Source organism: Anser cygnoides, chromosome 2 (assembly GCF_040182565.1).
Source record: "Anser cygnoides isolate HZ-2024a breed goose chromosome 2, Taihu_goose_T2T_genome, whole genome shotgun sequence".
In the NCBI taxonomy this organism is placed as follows: Eukaryota; Metazoa; Chordata; class Aves; order Anseriformes; family Anatidae; genus Anser; species Anser cygnoides.
The window spans coordinates 39,226,224-39,244,831 of NC_089874.1; the positions used below are offsets into that span (position 1 = coordinate 39,226,224).

The window sequence follows — 18,608 nt, forward strand, 5'->3', positions numbered from 1 at the left end:
AACAGGCTTATTTGCCTTTGCTGAATAACAATGGGAATGTAGTTGCCTAAAAGTGAGACCGGTACTGTTTTGTACAAAGTTACTTGAAATAAGTTGTGATATGACCCTTTATAACAATGAATGTGAAATTCATTCAGATAACAAAGGGCAGAAGAATGGGAATGAAAAGGCCAAGAATCAGTGGCTTTTAGAACATTCCCAGGAAAGAGATTTTTTCCTAAGGGACATTATTTCAGTATCTACACATCAGTTACAGTTACTTAAAATAACATATTTAATTTGTGTCAATTTTGCAGTTCTTGATATACTTTAGAATATTTTCAAAAGCTGAAGTTGAACTCTACAATTGTGCTTCTGTATATTATGTTTAGATAGACTTTTATTAACTCCGTTAGGGATTTTGCTAGTTTTCTACTCTTTAATGTATGGGATTACATTCTCTAATACAGGCAAAGGAATGAAATCAGCTGTGTAAAGGCCCATATCATTGTTGGAGAAATTATGTTTTTCTGAGATTACACTACTGTAAGGGAGCAGCAAGAGGACCCAAACCAGCAGAAGACTAAGGTGTCAGTGCAGCCCTAATAATATAACCACAATAAATGTGGGACAGCTTAATTGCTTCAAGTTTCTGTGGTGTTGTACTTACAGTATTGATTATTTGTATGCAGCAGCTTAAGTTGTTGCCAATTAAAGTTCAGCAGATATTGATGCATAGACACCCCTAATTATTTGCTACAACTCTCAATGAAATTCAACTGCCTTATCTTGTGCCTGCACTGTGTGATTGCTGCTGGTACACACTGACACTACTTACCTCACAACGTACCTCGTAGCTGGGTTGCCAGCATGAGTTCAGTTATGTTTTTTGCTTTTCTTTCATTTTAGTTAATTGGGAGCCACAAATATAAAATAGCTGGTTGTAATCAATGCTCTCTACCAGCCATGACTTGATCTTATGCCGTTATTACCCAGCCCTTCTGGTTTAGCTTTCTCTGTAGGCTAGTATGCAAGAGAGTGTAGTGTTGAGGATGGCCCTGTGTGGTAGCAGTAGTGACTCAACAAGTCTGCTTTAGGAGGTAAATAGAATCATAGAATGGTTTGGGTTGGAAGGGACTTTAAAGATCACCTAGTTCCAACCTCCCTGCCATGGGCGGGGACACCTCCTGCCAAATCAGGTTGCTCAAAGCCCCATCCAAGCTGACCTTGAGCACTTCCAGGGATGGGGCATCTGCATCTTCTCTGGGAAACCTGTTCCAGTGCCTCACCATCCTCACAGTGAAGAATTTCCTCCTTATATCAAATCTAAACCTACCTTCTTTTAGTTTAAAGCCTTTAACCCTAGTCCCATCACTACACTCCCTGACAAAGAGTCCCTCCCCGGCTTTCCTGTAGGCCCCTTTTAGGTATTGGAAGGCTGCTACAAGGTCTCCCCAGAGCCTTCTCTTCTCCAGGCTGAACAACCCCAACTCCTTCAGCCTGTCTTCATAGGACAGGTGCTCCAGCCCCTTGATCATCTTTGTGGCCTTCCTCTGGACTAGTTTTAAAACTTCCATGTCCTTCTTTTGCTGGGGGCCCCAGAGCTGAACACAGCACTCCAGTTGTTGTCTCACAAGAGCAGAGCAGAGTGGGAGAATCATCTCCCTCGCCCTGTTGGCCACGCTGCTTTTGATGCAGCCAAAGATAGAGTTGGCTTTCTGGGCTGCAAATGTACATTGTCAGCTCAAGTCGAGCTGTCAACCAGCACCCACAGGTCCTTATTCGTCAGGTCTGCTTTCCATCCCTTCCCTGCCCAGCCTGTATTTGTGCTTAGGATTGCCCTAGCCCAGATGCAGGAGCTTGCAGTTGACCTTGTTTAACCTCATGAGGTTTGCATAAGTCCACCTCTCAAGCCTGTCAAGGTCCCTCTGGATGGCACCTCTTCCCTCCAGCATGTCAACTGCACCACACACCTTGATGTCATCAGCAGACTTGCTAAGGGTGCACTCAATTTCATTGTCCATGTCACCAACAAAGATATTAAATTGTGCCAGTCCCAATACTGACCCTTGAGGAACACCACTCGTCATTATCTCCACCTAGGCATTGAGCTGTTCACTGTAAGTCTTTGAGTATGACCATCCAAGCAAAATACTTACAAACCTTTTTTCCCCAACTTATTTGGAAGCACTGAGTCAGGTTCTTAAAATCTACCACCTACTTTTGCAAATATTCTGTACAAGAGGAGCTCCCCTGGTTCATACTTGGGTTCATTCTTTATCCAAAATAAAGAAATATATGCTGAGTGAATTGGGAGAGATGTTAAGCTTCAGAAAGTGGTTCAGTCTTTCAGTACATACATGACTTGACATAATTATTGAAGCTCTCAGTTTAGGACAGGGGGAACTCCTACCACTTTTTCTAAAAGCAAACTGTGTGCCAGGAATATTTTGTTATGATGGTTATAGCTGAATATCCAGGAAGGATTCCCACTCTCCCAAGCAAACTGCTTAACACACAGTAGTGGGCTCATAAATTGATTTTTTTTTTGTAACTTACTTGTATCAATCATTACATTTATGCAGCTCATAGCTCATTCAGGTTGGTTGTTTTCCTTTTCCAAAAGAAGAACCATACACTTTTTCCCATTTGTGTTTTTATTTTTATATTTTTTTTTGAAATGTCTGTGAGGCAGCATCTAATACTACTTTATCTAGCACACATACATTCATTTAGCAAAATGAAAAGAAAGGAAAAGAAAGATTAAATTATTAATTTAGAAAATACTTACTGAAGCGTCTTCGGAAAATTAATTCTGGTTTGTAAGTTGTGTTCTATTGTCTGAATCTTTTCTACTGTAAAGAGAAACATAAAAAGCTCTAAATATGTGATTATTATTATAACAATTTAGTTTTATAATCTCAGAAAGCTTTCCAAGCATTAATTAATGGGAAAAAAAGTAAATCAATGTTAAATTTTTTGTTGCAGTGTTATTAGGAGATGATTTTTTTTGTCTTTTCTGTGCCTTAGTGGGTTTTGTGAATTAGCTAATTAGACTTGTAATATGCAATTCAAAACCATTCAATTCCAACACAGAAATCCAGTTCTTATCATAAATACTCATACATAAAAAGCAATACTCTAGAGAAACAGTCCTTTATATGCTGTATAAGTTCTTACAGTTTCTGTTCTTTTTACGTTTTTATTCTTGAAATAGTGTGAAGAATGCAGTGTCTTCTAAATAAGTATTTTAAAATGACATATTGTTCTACAGAGTGCGTAGTATTCGTGATGTCAGTATTCCTTAACAGTCATTTTTTTATGATTTGTTTTTCAGGTTGGCTTCATGAGCTAGGAAAACGTATAGAGTCTCCTTACTATGACAATAATACCCTGGGAGGCCCATCAATCAGAAGTGCCTATATAGCTGCCCTATATTTCACCCTCAGCAGCCTCACAAGTGTTGGGTTTGGAAATGTTTCAGCCAATACTGATGCTGAAAAGATCTTCTCCATTTGCACAATGCTGATAGGAGGTAGGTATTTATGCTAAGCATCATGTAAAATGTTTGGGCAGAGTAGAGGGGAGTAAAATATGACCTGAAATTTTGCTAGGTTTTGATTCAAAATCAAACAAACAGAAACTCTAATTTAAACTGACAAAAAGAAGGAAATATTTTGTGGAGATTAAAACTGGATAACTTACCTGAAGCAGGCATATCTCCCAGCTTTTGATAATTTATGGTAACAAAAGTCATTACCCAGTAAAATGCAAGCTCTTCCTATTGTGAGTGAGTGTGGGCCAGCCATGTGTCCTGGGAATATCTGCATTTTGGTTACATGCCAGGCACAGTTCCAGTCAGTTAAATAATAAGTTCAGCTCCAGTTCAGTCCCTGCAGCAGCCCTGGGAAAAATGGCAAAGAAAGGATGTCAGCCTAAAAGTGTATCTGGCTGCGTGTATATCCGTGTCTGAAGGACCCAGCCCAGAACAAAGGCAGTGGAGACAGGACAGAGCCAGGTAAAACATTGTGTGAGCCATAGGTGAGCGTTTCCATAAGGAAAAAGAAGTTTATTTATCACTAAGTAGATTTTACCACATCGCTGCTTCAGATTTGCTTCAAAATCGCAGTGTTTTTGTCATGCCTACAGCTCTTCACCGTATTTGTAACTGATGCTAATTACCTAGTCTTATTGTTGGGTTCACTTTCCTGCTGAGGTACCTGGGAACACCAGTGAGATAGTGGCACCTGCAGATCTTGGTAAACCCAAGACAGTGCAGAGAAGGTACCTGCAGGTACCTCTTTACATTCTTCTTCCAAAATTAATTAATTAATTAATTAATTAAAAATAGCTGTTATGTTTCATAGTGTGTACATCACAAATCTCAAAGATATCACAATGTTTGTGAAGAACAAAAGGCCCCCTCATATTTTCTCTGGTTACCTAATCGTTCTAGAAATACTAGTAGGTATTTCTACCACCCAGCATTTCTACAAGGTGTGTCTGCAAGGCACTGGTTGTCAGTTTTACAACATAAATTTTACTGGCCAAAAATAAATTGGTAACTTGACACTCAGAAACTAAGGAACATAATGAATACCCTGTAAACTATATATCTGTAGCATCCAGTAGTATTAAAAATGCTCAATGAATTATTGCCATTTTTCCCTGTCCTCAAAATGAGCATCAGTGATGTAATGAATCCAACAATAGTACCATTTTAATTTTGACAGTGTCAGAAAAAATAGGGAACTCATTAATTTAATGCTGGCATAACATTATGCAGCTTTAAAATACAATGTGGTCTCTGCATTGGGGCTTTCACTATATAAAATGTGTTGGAATGGATGAAGAAGTATTCATTTATATCAAGAAACCAGCAATATTCTGGGTAACACAATGATGAATATTTAATTCATTTTGATATAGTAGACCTTTTGGAAACTTAATAGACTATAAAAGTATCCTACACTTTTATTTAATCCAGCTATAGAAATTTCTTTTTCATTCCTTATATTACTGAGTGGTACATCTGTGTTTGTGCACTGAATAAATTGTGAGGAACTTGCTGACTGAATGTAGTAAGAGGGAACTGAAAAGTGAAAGGTAAAGATACTGTGAAGCAGCAGAAGAAGGACTTTACACCAGGGAGGGCCCAGGAAACAAGATGTATCCAGGTAAAGAAGCAGAGCAGGCTGGTTTGCAGATGTTTTCCTGAGAAATTTTAGACCTATTTTAGACCCTATTTGAGTAAATCAGCCTAGGGGGAAAACTTGAAGGAGCTGGCATCATGCAGCACAGACTGCTTTGAAAACTATTAGGAACAAAATACTACTCTGTATACTTTAACATATAATATATTTTCATTTCTTAAAGCATGCTTTGAAGTGTAGTTTTGGCTGATATTTAATTTTAAAATTTCCTAGTGAAAAGTGATGTCTTGAAAAAAAAAATGGTTTTTTTTTTTTTTTTTTCAGTATTTAAACCAGCCATTAGTTTATGAAATTTCAGGTGGAATGGGTAACATGATTTGGTTTAGCAGTACTTTGTATGTTCATCTTTAATGTGCATCACTGCCTCTTGGTATTAATTCTCATTGTGCATAGATTTAAAATTGCAATTAAGATAAGCATTATTGTGAGGATAAAACATCCTACGCTATGTAATATTTCTTCTTAAAATTGGAGGCAAAATGTACTTATTAAAACTTAACTAGAATTCCTAGGATACACAGAATATTAATCCTGGGATCAGAGGTGTTCCTCTGTTCCTTAAGCAAGAAAAATGTAATTTAGAGTAACTATTCAAATTAAGGACACTTTATGAAATATGCTTCCTAGAAGTTTTTAATTTGTCTTACTTCATTTTAGAGAATGGATTAATAGTTATTTTACAGAAAGTAGGATGGGTCTAACATTCTTTAATAAAGAAATCTAACGGCTATCACAGACAGGAATAGCTTGTCATCATCAGTAGCAGTTGTCTTCCAGTGTACATATGCAAAGATAGATTCTCCTATATTAACAATTCTTTATGATATTTGTGCCCATAAAAACATCACAGAGATCTCTACACTGTTCGCCTCCTAACCCTGGAGCCTGTGGGAGACTGACCAGAATACAAGTGATTTTTACATATGCATCCATACACCACATCCATACACTGCTTTATCCCTCCCCCCTCTTTTTAAAGTGAATATCACATTCTTAAAACACAGTGCTACACCATCTTCAGTCTGTTTAGCTACATCTGGCTGAATTGTTTCAGCCCCAGGTGAATATTTCTACTATAATACCCTGTATCTAACTTTACACCAGTCTGCTGTATTTTGTTACCTAAGCTTCATTAGTGTCTTAGTAATGCACTGCACCATCAGTAACAACGTTTGGTTGATCCAGCTGATTCTTCTTAAAAATTACAGTTCTTACAATTATACATACTTTTTCTTTCTAATATTCACATGTGAACCTTTTCTTTCTGTACTGTTCATTTATCTTCTTTTACTAATGGACTTGTATTGACTTAAACATATCAGTGAATCACCTCTAAATGCATTGTGTTGTGAAACTACATGACACTTCAGTGCTTTCTCCATTTTTCTGCCTTCCCTTCACAATAAAGACATAGATATTACTAGCTCCTTTTTGTTTGACTCAGCCTGTAAAATTTTTCTGCTCTCTAAACCAAGGAATTTTCTGCCTGTTTCTACAATAAGAAAGTATGATTAACCATCAAAATATATCTTTTCCTTCTCCTGCTCCCCTTGTTTCTCTCTGCTTACCCTGGACTTCTATAAATTGCCATACGAGGTCAATGTCTTGTTTGTCTTGTTTATAAACCAATTCCTTTGCTACTCTGAGGAGTCTGTCTGCTTCCTTTCAAGCACTATAAAGCTAGATGTCCCTTAAGAGTAATAATCAAGCTCTTTAATAGTTTTTTCAATAAACAATTTGTAAATGTGTATATTATATACCTCAGATCAATACCACATGACAGACAATCTACAGTAATTTTGTCCACTGATAATCAGCAAACACATTTCTGCACAGACAAACCCAGATGCACTGTATCTGCAGGCATTTCTTCAATTTTGATTCTGGTATTTTTATTCCCAAGCCAGTCTCTAATTGCAGGCAAACTCCTGGATGTCAGAACTTTCTGATAAAAAATTTCACACCATATTTGACTTTCTCAAGCAACATAAGAAATCAGGTTGTCAGTTTGAATGTATCTTTCTTTTTTTTTTTCTTTTACATGAATTTTTACTTTATACATTACAAAGCTTTTTCCCCTCCTTTTTTTTAACATCTTGTTTCCCAGAATATGGTATATCTTTAAATGTTGTTTACAATCTCATTCCATTACACATAGTCCCTGTTAGATTCATATATGCTCTGTTATTGTATTTATTTGCATGACTTCTCTGAAATAGATTACAATTTATTTAGTTTATTGAGTCTAGTCTTTGTACTGTTTAATAGTTTTTCATTATTTCCTGAATAAGCCTGCCTACATTTGTATATCTGTTTCCTTTTTTCTTAGACTATAAACCTTATAGTATTTTAGCCTATAAACTTTATAGTTTTGGGCATTATTTTGTATTATACTCTGACTAGATAGCAACAGATGTTGTTCTATCCTGTCCCATGACTATAACCAGAAATGAATAATAGTATGAACACTTGTATATTTCTCATGGAGTCTTATACTCAAGCTTTATTTTATCTATTAATCAGGAAACTGATTTTCTGTGAAAATTGTGTTTATTTTCTGTTACATTTTAATGATCAACAAGTCACTCCACATTACACATAATTTCTGTCCTCCCTAGCTCTGATGCATGCCTTGGTGTTTGGCAATGTGACTGCCATAATTCAGAGGATGTACTCCAGATGGTCCCTTTATCACACAAGAACCAAGGATCTTAAGGATTTTATACGGGTCCATCACCTGCCACAGCAGCTAAAGCAAAGGATGCTTGAATATTTCCAAACTACATGGTCTGTCAATAATGGAATTGATTCCAACGAGGTAACCAAATGAGGGAGGGGGTTGTGTGTTTGATAGTTTTGACTGCTGACTTGGAATGAGCAGGGGATCGTTTTCTGTCTGTGATACTGTGTTTTCTGTGAAATTACATATAAAAAAGTACATGTCTAAAAATAAAGTTGTGTTGTCCCAGGAGGGAAATGTTATTGAAGAATCTGTTCTAAGTATGTTAATAATATATATTAAAATATAATATAATTAACATATATATTAAAAATTCAGAGTCCTTCATAATTTAGAACTGTTGAAGAGACCCTCATCAGAAACCGTTAGCATGATACCAGAAAAACTCCAGTGAGCTCTTTACCTTTCAACAAACACACACACAAAAAAAATCTACTGTGGTTTTTTTTTTCCTGTTTGATTTTAAGGAAGGGTGATTTCACTGTCCTTTCCTCCCTCCTTCATTTTCTTTTGTGCTTTGCATTCCTGTAAACAAGTGGTTTGGCCTGAAAGATATTGTCTGAATGCTTAAGTTATTCATTTCCCTATATTTTTAAATACTGACTAATTTGCAGAGAATGACATGACAGTAAAAAACAAAGGGCAGATTTCTGGCTGTGTCTTTGCTCGCTTGTTCTAAATGACTTATCCAGGTTATGTATTACTATACTGTGGGAGAAATAATATTTTTTCTCTGCTGGAGTGTTATTTGAATGCGTTGTTCCCTTCATAGCTCTTGTTACATCTGTCATTATAAAACTCATTGGCCTCTACACATAAAGTGGAAGCAAGCAGAAAGATTTTGGGTTGAGAACATTTTTTTCCTGATAGACTCTTCTTGCAGTGTGCACAACAACAACAAAAAAAAAAAAAAAAAAGGATATTCAACAGCATCCTGGCAACAGAAGGAACCTAGTAAGATCTCCAATGATACAAAAACAAAAAAAAAACAACAAAAAAAAACCACTGATATCCAAGCTTTATTAAATTTGATTAAGGATCAGATTCAGTTTCTGTACCTTCTGTACCTTAATCCCACTGAAAGTCATTGACTATTGTACAACAGCAGCAGCCTCTGGAGAGACCATCAGTGTTTTATGCTTTGATTCCCCTCCACAAACTATCTTGTCTGAGCACAATTGGTCAAGCGTTGGCTGACTACGTTGCTCAGGCATGAGATCCCCTCAGACTACAAAGAGCACCGTGGTTGTAGGCTTGCAGTGTGCCTGTCCAGAGCTCTGCCCATAAGCAAGCAGTATACTTTGCTTCAAGGGACTGACTCTTGAAACCACTTCAACATTTTTTAAAAGCCCCACCTGAAATTTTTGTGGTTAAATACATGTATATATGTATATATACACATTTGGTCAGCTGTATATTATTCTCAGGAGACATCTCTGAGCCGAAAGATGTTTCTCTTAATTTTCCCATCTTCCAACAGATCTTTTGTAAAATATACAGGGATATATTATTATGTGTTGGCCAAGCTACAGTAGGAATTTGCCTAGAATTAAAACTAAATAAAAATAAGAAGACCCAAAAATAGGTCTTTCTTTTAGTTTCCATAGGTTCTGGATGTGCATCTTTGTCAGTATTTCTTTCCCACCTCTTCAGAGTCTAATTGCAACATCATAAAAAATAAAATAATAATAAATAATAATAATAATAATAATAAACAATTTAAAAGTTTAGATGTGAACTATATAGAGGTGGGGTTTTTTTGTTTTTGTTTTCTTAGTTATTCCTCTTCCACAGGTTTTACCATACAAAAGGCTTATTCATGAATTTTATATAAACTTTTTAAAGAAAACCTAAACCAAGTTCACTTTTGCTGTTTTTATAGTATATGCTACCGTATACAAAATTATATACCCAGAGAGTATACTTTTGGTCTAACAACTGGGAACTCAAACAAGGTTAAATTGTGCATTTGGGGAGTTCTTCCACAGACCACTGAGATTTTTATTTATTATTTTATTTTATTTTATTTTATTTTATTTTATTTTATTTTATTTTATTTTATTTATTTTATTTTATTTTATTTTTTTTGCATAAAGGCATATTTTTAATCTTTTTTTTTTTTTCCAGGAATTTATCAGTGTTTATCAGTGTAAAGATTTATTAAAACCTAGCACATATTTTCACTCCTATTTCTCTTTCTCTCTCTTTTTCTATTTATTTTTATTTTTTCTTTTGGTGCAGCTTTTAAAAGATTTCCCAGATGAGCTGCGTTCAGATATCACCATGCACTTGAATAAGGAGATTTTGCAGCTCTCTCTTTTTGAGTGTGCCAGCCGCGGTTGCCTCAGGTCTCTGTCTCTGCATATCAAAACCTCCTTCTGTGCTCCTGGGGAATACCTCCTCCGGCAGGGAGATGCCCTGCAAGCGATCTATTTTGTGTGCTCAGGTTCCATGGAAGTCCTGAAGGACAGCACGGTGCTGGCGATTCTCGGTATGGTCATGATCATAGCTTCAAAGAGAAAGAATGGTCCTCCAAAGTAGCCAGCTATATTAAGATTGATGTTAATGAAAGAGCACAGTCATCCTCAAAATACTAATGATGGCTTAGCGTATTCTAGTAGTCTAATGAGACAGAGAGAAATAATTTATTCTGATTTAAATCTACTATTCATCTATTAATCTGCTATGGCAATCCCTAAATCTTTTAGTTTAAACTTTTTTATTTATTTGCCCTAGAGAGCTTTAAATATTAATTTTAATAGCTGTATAATATTTTGCTTGTAGTCTGATTTTCTTGCACTTATTTTTCTCTCCTTTGTATGTAAGTAGGTCCTTATCAGCTTTTGATATAATTTGGCACTTTCCACAATATTTGACACCAGTATTGATACCTCAGAGGACATTTGATATTAGTTCCTAAACAGTTAACAAAAATTAGTGGGCAGTTGCTCACAAATGAAAGCAAGCAATGTGAGCCCAATCTCATTCTTTAATAAATGCATATGAACACCACTTGTAGGACAGCCATTTGGTGAAAAGCAAACATTGTTGGCTCTGCTCTGCCAAGAGTTACTTCAAGATAATTCATGCTGCCAGAATTCATCTGAGTATATTAGAACAGAAGAAGGCCAGAAGTTCTGTTCTAATAAATTCTGTTTAGTGGTTGTTTGCTAGACGAGTGCTTTGGCTTATCTAATATCAAGCATCTCTATCTGTAAATTTCAGTGATAGGCTTCAGTCTAATGCCTATTAAAGAGCTTCCCTTTATCTTCAGCTAAAGGACTTGTCTGAGTTAATGTTTATGAAGTGTTCTGATAAAGTAAAATGTAAAATATTACTCTAAATATAAAAGAATTATTTTGTTATGATCTTAATGCTTCTTTAGATTTCAATATATTCTTCTTTCTAATAACCTCTAATATTCTTATAAAGCAGAGTTAAAAAGAACATTTCCTTTATGCTTTCCTTCCTGTTTTGTGGGATTGCACTGTAATGCAAGCTTCTGATCTTCTGCAATTACATTTCCTTTATTTTACTAGCATTCATTTGATTGGCCTTTTTTTTTTTTTTAATATAAATGTGATACATGTCCTATTTGTTTCATAACTCTTTAATTCCATTAGATTGACAGTCCATATCACTCTAACACTTGCTTGTAATTAGGAAGTTTTAGAATGCTTCTATTTTATTGGATCACATAAATCAAAGCTATAAAATGTGGCTTAGAAAAAAACCATAAGCTTAAGTATAGCAAGAGGTCAAGACTTACCTCCATTACAATTACGATTTCATTAACAATTTCATTTTCAGACACTTCTGAAAATGTTAATAAGAGCTTCATTTTGTAATGGTAACAATGACAACAAAAAGAAAGATTAGTGGATTTCTGAGAGAAGTGAATGAAATCGTAATGCAAAAACGTAAACATGATACAATGAAATAATGTTTCATTTCAGTGAATGGGAGCTTCATCATTTAAACCTAATTAATGCTAGAAGAAGGTGAGTGCATCATACCTGTAGGTCCCAATGAGAAACCGTTTTACTAATGTAATGTAAATTCCAAAGAGCAGATTTTTTTTCTGAAAATGTTGATTACTTGCAGTTCCCAAACAACAATTTTATAACTCTGTCACAATTCTAATTGTGGTGGAATATGTTTTGGTTGCCATTCTCACTAACAAGTAATACAGCAACAGTACAATAAGAGATGATCTGATTAAATACAACTGTTTGGTTCCTCTTTAGAGTGTTACGTGATATCTCACAATGAAATTTAAAATATACTTTTTAAGGAAAAAAAAATCAACAACATTGATGTATTGTTTGAGCATACAGCCACCTGAGCACACTGCTGGCTCATATTCAGCTGACTATCAACCAATACTCCCAGGTCCTTCTCTGCCAGGCAGCTTTCCAACTACTCATCTCCCAGCCTGTAGCTCTGCTTGGGGCTATTGTGCCCCAGGTGCAGGACCCGGCACTTGGCCAACTTCATACAGTTGGCCTCAACCCATCGGTCCAGCCTATCCAGATCCTCCTGCAGAGCCTTCCTTCCCTCGAGCAGATCGACACACGCACCTAACTTGGTGTCATCTGCAAACTGACTGAGGGTGCACTTGATCCCCTCATCCAGATCGATAAAGATATTAAAGAGGACTGGCCCCAGTACTGAGCCCTGGGGGACTCCACTAATGACTGGCCTCCAACTGGATTTGACTCCATTCACCACAACTCTTTGGGCCCAGTTATCCAGCCAGTTTTTAACCCAATGAAGCGTACTCCAGTCCAAGCCATGAGCAGCCAGTTTCTTGAGGAGAATGCTGTGGGAAACAGTGTCAAAAGCCTTACTGAAATCAAGGTAGACTACATCCACAGCCTTTCCCTCATCCACTAAGCGTGTCACTTTGTCATAGAAGGAGATCAGGTTCATCAAGCAGGACCTGCCTTTCATAAACCCATGCTGACTGGACCTGATCGCCTGGTTGCCCTGTAAGTGCCGCGTGATGACACACTTTAAGAACATTTTCTGTGTAATATCCAGGTAGAATCACATGCTGTGTGCATATTCAGATTTTACAGTCTTCACTTATTACTCACTAATCTCAGACTAATGTAAGATTAGAAGAGACTTCTGAAAGCCACCCAGTCCCAGTCCTGGTTTGGGCCGCTTTTGTTCCACTTGCTCAGAGCTGTCTCTCCTCATGCATTATGTTCTCCAGTCCTTGGTCATCTTCATGACCTTTTCTGGATTTAATCCAGTATGTCAACACTCTGTCTTCTACTTGGAAACCCAAAACTGGACATGATATTCCAGATGTAGTCTGAAAAGTGAAATACAGAGGGTTTCCTGTTACTTCCCTGGAACCTGTTGGCTGTACTCTTACTAATGCTGCCCAGGATGCTCTTGGACCTTCTTTTCTTCAAGGGCACATCGTTAGCTTATGTTCAACTTGTCTATGACAATCCCCATGCTCTTTTCTGAGGAGCTGTTTTCCAGCTGGTCAGACCCCAGCCCATATTGCTGCAGGGAGATCTTCTCTCACAGGTTCAGGACTTGGTATTTATTTTTGTTGAACTTCATGAGATCCTGTCAGACCTTTTTTGCCAGCTTGTTAAGGTACCCTGAATAACAGCTTTTCCCTGAGTATATCAGTCACTTTCCCCAGTTTGGTGTAGTCCATAAACTCACCAAGAGTGCACTCAATTGCACTGTCCAGGTCTTCAGTAAAGACCATCTGCACTAACCTTAGAGGAAGATCTCTGGTTCAATAACTGCTCTTTGGACATAATACCTCAGATCAGATGCTATGCAAGATTTTTGCTCTTTATGCTCTTCAACAAGTGGTCGGTTGCCCAGAAATGAAAATATAATGGCTTACGAATCCAATATTTTTTCTTGGCAGAAGTACTATTGGGCTATATATTTGTTATTACCTTGTACAACTAATATACATCATGAAGTTCAGCTATACAACTATAAGTATCAGAGCTTGCAAAAGTTTTATAATACATATTCTTAGTAAAGGTTTCATTTGAATTGAGGATCTACAATTAATCATGTCATTGTTAAAATGATCTAAAAAGAACAAGCAAGAAATATGGTCTTCAATTTTTGACTTACAAAATTTCACCTGATACTAATTACTCGTGTAATATGTTTTTTTTACGTATTTACTTGATTGCTCTCTTAAATGAGATATTTACATGTACAGAAATGAGTCTTTGTACCTCCCATTCATTGTATGTAACATTCTTCCTGCAAAAATCAGAGAAAGTCTTTAGATAACTATACTTGTGAATGTTATTAATTTAAAAATTCATTAGTAACTATGGGTTTTAAATTTAGCAGTTGTTAAACAGAGTTATGATTCAAAACAGTAGTCAAGAATTCATGTTTTCAAGGTGATTGCTTTCATCTTTTCTTTCAGGTAAAGGAGATTTAATTGGAGCAAACCTATCAATTAGGGATCAAGTTATTAAAACAAATGCAGACGTTAAAGCTCTAACATACTGTGACCTCCAATGCATTATCCTCAAAGGTCTCTTTGAAGTGCTTGATCTTTACCCAGAGTATGCTCACAAGTTTGTTGAAGACATACAGCATGATCTCACATACAATCTAAGAGAAGGCCATGAAAGTGATGTAAGTATCTTTAAAAGTCTCCGCAGCTATTGTTAACTTTAAGGCGTTTCTCATGCTTTAGCCTGTAATCATGATTTCATCACAGTAAAGAAATAATACATAGATTACATTAAAAGGATCACTTGTTCAGTATGTTTGATAATTCAATCGTTATCTATATGAATTGTTGATCAGTTGAACAGATTATAAACAGAGAACATGTTCTCTGCTTCTCATTTTTCTATAGAAAACCTCATTTGAGAGAACATACTTCTTTAGTATTTTGTCATTTTTTTTGCTAATGTTTACAAACAATTCACAGTTATATAAAGCATGTGTCCAAAAAAAAAGTATTTAACTATACCTTTTCTAGAACCTCATGTGCCAGTCTAATGAACATTGATTGCTTCATATTTAAGAATGTTTTCACATGTTCAAAATAACAAAGTTTTTTTCTCATCATACTGCAACTGAAAAGTGTTTTTCCATTTCAATGGGCGACTACATGTGAAAACTCAAATAACCAACAAGAAATTTCAGATAATGCATTGCTGAAAGACCAGGATAGACTTACCGAAGTATTTTCAAGTATTCAAAGTATTGCAAGGCTTAGAAACTTCATGCCTTGTGGGACCTTTATCCTCCATTTAACATAGGCTCACTGTTAACTCAGTGTTATAAAGGGTGGCTCGTTGCTTGGCTAGTCGGTATTGCTTCGTGCTTTTCTGTATGCTGACAGATCTGGGGGTCATCATATCAGCTGCAAACACATTCAGCTTTTATAAAACCAAGGACAGCTCCTCCCAATTGGAGATGCCTGCATGATGCACAGATTCTCTACTGAGAGCAAACTTACATCAGCTCTGTCAGTGCAGAGAGGTAAAGACCCTCTTCATGCTCACTTTAGAATATGGGGTTTAAAGCTCTGAAGGAAATACCAAACAAATTATTACATTTTAATGAAGAAAACATTTTCAGAATTTGTGGATATGCACTGTATTTTCATGGTATAATCTATTATTTTAAAATTAAAGGGGAAAAAAAGATCAGGAGACTAATTAGCATCCAGTGTCACAGGCATATATAAACTGAGATAACACAAGGCAGTTAATGTTAGTTTCACTTCCTCCTACATCCTGAAGTTAACTAGGCCATCCACTGGTATTGCTTTTGCAGCAGAACTAATCTTGGTCACATGCATCTGATTTCTGCTCCAATCATTTTATTTATCAATAAGGATGAACAGTAGGTATAGGGCGGCAAAAAATTTTACTAGTACAAAAACAGGGCTCACCAAATCATGAAAGATCCCTATGGCTATAGCAAAGTCTGCCGGGTCAAAAACTTACTTGCTGTGCACACCTAGGAGTGCAGTTCCTAGAAAATACCACATCTTCTATATAAATAACTTGCACACAGAAATAATCTGTTATCTGAGTTATCTGATGGTTTACTCTCACAGAATATTAAGAACGTTTTCAGAAGTAAAATGTGTGTGCATGAAAACATGACATCTTTTAAATACAGCATTATGTCTTGGGAATGGTGCTATGGGAGAATTGGGCAGCTGTGACACTAAACACTCTAAGATAGGGAGATTTTACTTTTGTGTGTGTTTATGTCTTTTTCAGCTTTATAGAAAGTTTTAGGTTTGGAGAGTTTTTCCATAGTTAAAAAGTAGATTTGATTCATTTCAGTAAGTCAGTTTCTCATTCTGTTTTTCCTTGAACGTCTTACGTGAATACAATTTTGAAATTGAATGTGAATTTAATGCTTCTGAAAATGGATCAGTAGCAGTATTTAGAGCCAGGTGATCTACAGAATGAAAAAGCATGAATTTCCCCACTACAATCTGCCAAGTGCCTTTCAGTCTAGGGTCAGATGAACTGCAGATCAAAATAACATGAAATAGCATGACTTTGACAAGTGCCTTTCAGACCTGACCTAAAACCTTATTGCTTTTTTAGTCACAGTCCACCAAAACTGCCTTTGGTTGTAGATTGCCAAATGCTTTAAGCCATCATTAAAATGTAATACAGCAGAAAAATGTAGTCTTGGTTATCCATTCTCCCCTTCCTTGTGCTGTTTGAACTCTTTACACACAAAACTGAAGAACTTTGAACTGAATTAGAGCTAAGTGGACCAAAAAGTGACAGAAGTAATCATGAGTTTCCTGATCCTAGTGTCAAACCTCCAAATTACCTAACTACCCTACCACACAGAAATTTCTATGAAAAGGGTTTTTGTTTGTTTGGTTTGGTTTCGTTTTGTTTTCTTGGCTCGTTTGGACATCTAAAAGTGCATATAGTGATGAGCTCCATCTGCAGTAAAATCCAAGTAAGGTGTAATGGTGGAAAAGGCTCCAGAATTTCCACAGCCACTTTTCAGTAAAACAAAGAGCTGTAACCATATTTCCTCCCAATATCAAGTAGAAACTGCAGCTATCTGGTTGTAGAAAGATTGAAAGAGTTGTTTAAGTAATTTAAAAGAAAAGCTCAGGGGATTTTAAGTACAGGAGCTGGCAATCATGTAGCTATTTCAGCTTCTAATGAATAACGGAAACAGATACAAAAATACAGAGATAAAGTTTCAGTGGTTCCTCATAGTAGTACTAAAAACAGAAGTCCTTAAGAGATTTATGAGTATAAACTTTAATGGTTGTGCAATCACACTGTCAGTACTATTATACCATCTTTTTATATATTCACATCACAGAAAGATGTGAATTAGGAAAAAGCCTGTGTTGATTATATGTATTCTGTCCTTTGTTTTCTTTACTGAATTTTGCTGGAGAAGCTCATTCTTGTAAACATACAAAATTAATTCAGCACAGCTAGGAAAAACTAATTCATTTGGTAGCTGGAGTTGTGATGTAAACACAGTTCAGGCATTCTGGTGTTTCAAGCAATTTTTTTAGGGCTGTGACTGACATCATAGTCATGAAATAGTTTGCTAAGTGATAAAGATTTCAGCACCCCCCTCAACCATATATTTTGCATTAAATATTACAGATTGTATACAGAGCAGGCAGCTAGAGGACCAGGTGCCTGATTTGATAAAGCTAGGCAGTCAGAAGAAGATTCTTACAAGTACAATAATATGAAAGAAACTGGAAATGATTTTGCTATCTGTGTGCCCTGGAAATCTTGCTCTGTTATGGAGAGAGCAGTAACAAATGTTCATAACTCCTAATTATCTTATGAGAAGCTTAGAATAGGTAAATACTTACACAATATTTTCGTGGGCTAGGTAACCATTTGTTGTTACTATTTCTTTTGTCTGCAAAGTGTCTATAGTGTAGGCGTCACGACTCATTAAAAAAAAAAGAAAGAAAAGAAAAAGAAAAAGAAAAAGAAAAAGAAAAAGAAAAAGAAAAAGAAAAAGAAAAAGAAAAAGAAAAAGAAAAAGAAAAAGAAAAAGAAAAAGAAAAAGAAAAAGAAAAAGAAAAAGAAAAAGAAAAAGAAAAAGAAAAAGAAAAAGAAAAAGAAAAAGAAAAAGAAAAAGAAAAAGAAAAAGAAAAAGAAAAAGAAAAAGAAAAAAAGAAAAGGAAAAGGAAAAGGAAAAGGAAAAGGAAAAGGAAAAGGAAAAGGAAAAGGAAAAGGAAAAGGAAAAGAAGAAAAAGAAAAAAAGAAAAAGAAAAAGAAAAAGAAAAAGAAAAAGAAAAAGAAAAAGAAAAAGAAAAAGAAAAAGAAAAAGAAAAAGAAAAAAAGAAAAAGAAAAAGAAAAAGAAAAAGAAAAAGAAAAAGAAAAAGAAAAAGAAAAAGAAAAAGAAAAAGAAAAAGAAAAAGAAAAAGAAAAAGAAAAAGAAAAAGAAAAAGAAAAAGAAAAAGAAAAAGAAAAAGAAAAAGAAAAAGAAAAAGAAAAAGAAAAAGAAAAAGAAAAAGAAAAAGAAAAAGAAAAAGAAAAGAAAAAGAAAAAGAAAAAGAAAAAGAAAGAAAAAGGAAGAAAAAAAGAAAAAGAAAAAGAAAAAGAAAAAGAAAAAGAAAAAGAAAAAGAAAAAGGAAAAGAAAAAGGAAAAGGAAAAGGAAAAGGAAAAGGAAAAGGAAAAGGAA

The 18,608-nt window shown here is 35.5% G+C and overlaps 1 protein-coding gene across 1 annotated transcript in view; it reads left to right on the forward strand.

Moving 5' to 3' along the window:
* KCNH8 (potassium voltage-gated channel subfamily H member 8) overlaps window positions 1-18,608 on the forward strand; it is a 191,294-nt gene that overhangs the window by 140,809 nt on the left and 31,877 nt on the right. Inside the window, exons 8-11 of the mRNA XM_013171969.3 lie at window positions 3,317-3,514; window positions 7,811-8,010; window positions 10,174-10,423; window positions 14,363-14,577. Of these exons, the coding sequence (XP_013027423.1) occupies window positions 3,317-3,514; window positions 7,811-8,010; window positions 10,174-10,423; window positions 14,363-14,577 (863 nt within the window). The remainder of the gene's footprint in view (window positions 1-3,316; window positions 3,515-7,810; window positions 8,011-10,173; window positions 10,424-14,362; window positions 14,578-18,608) is intronic.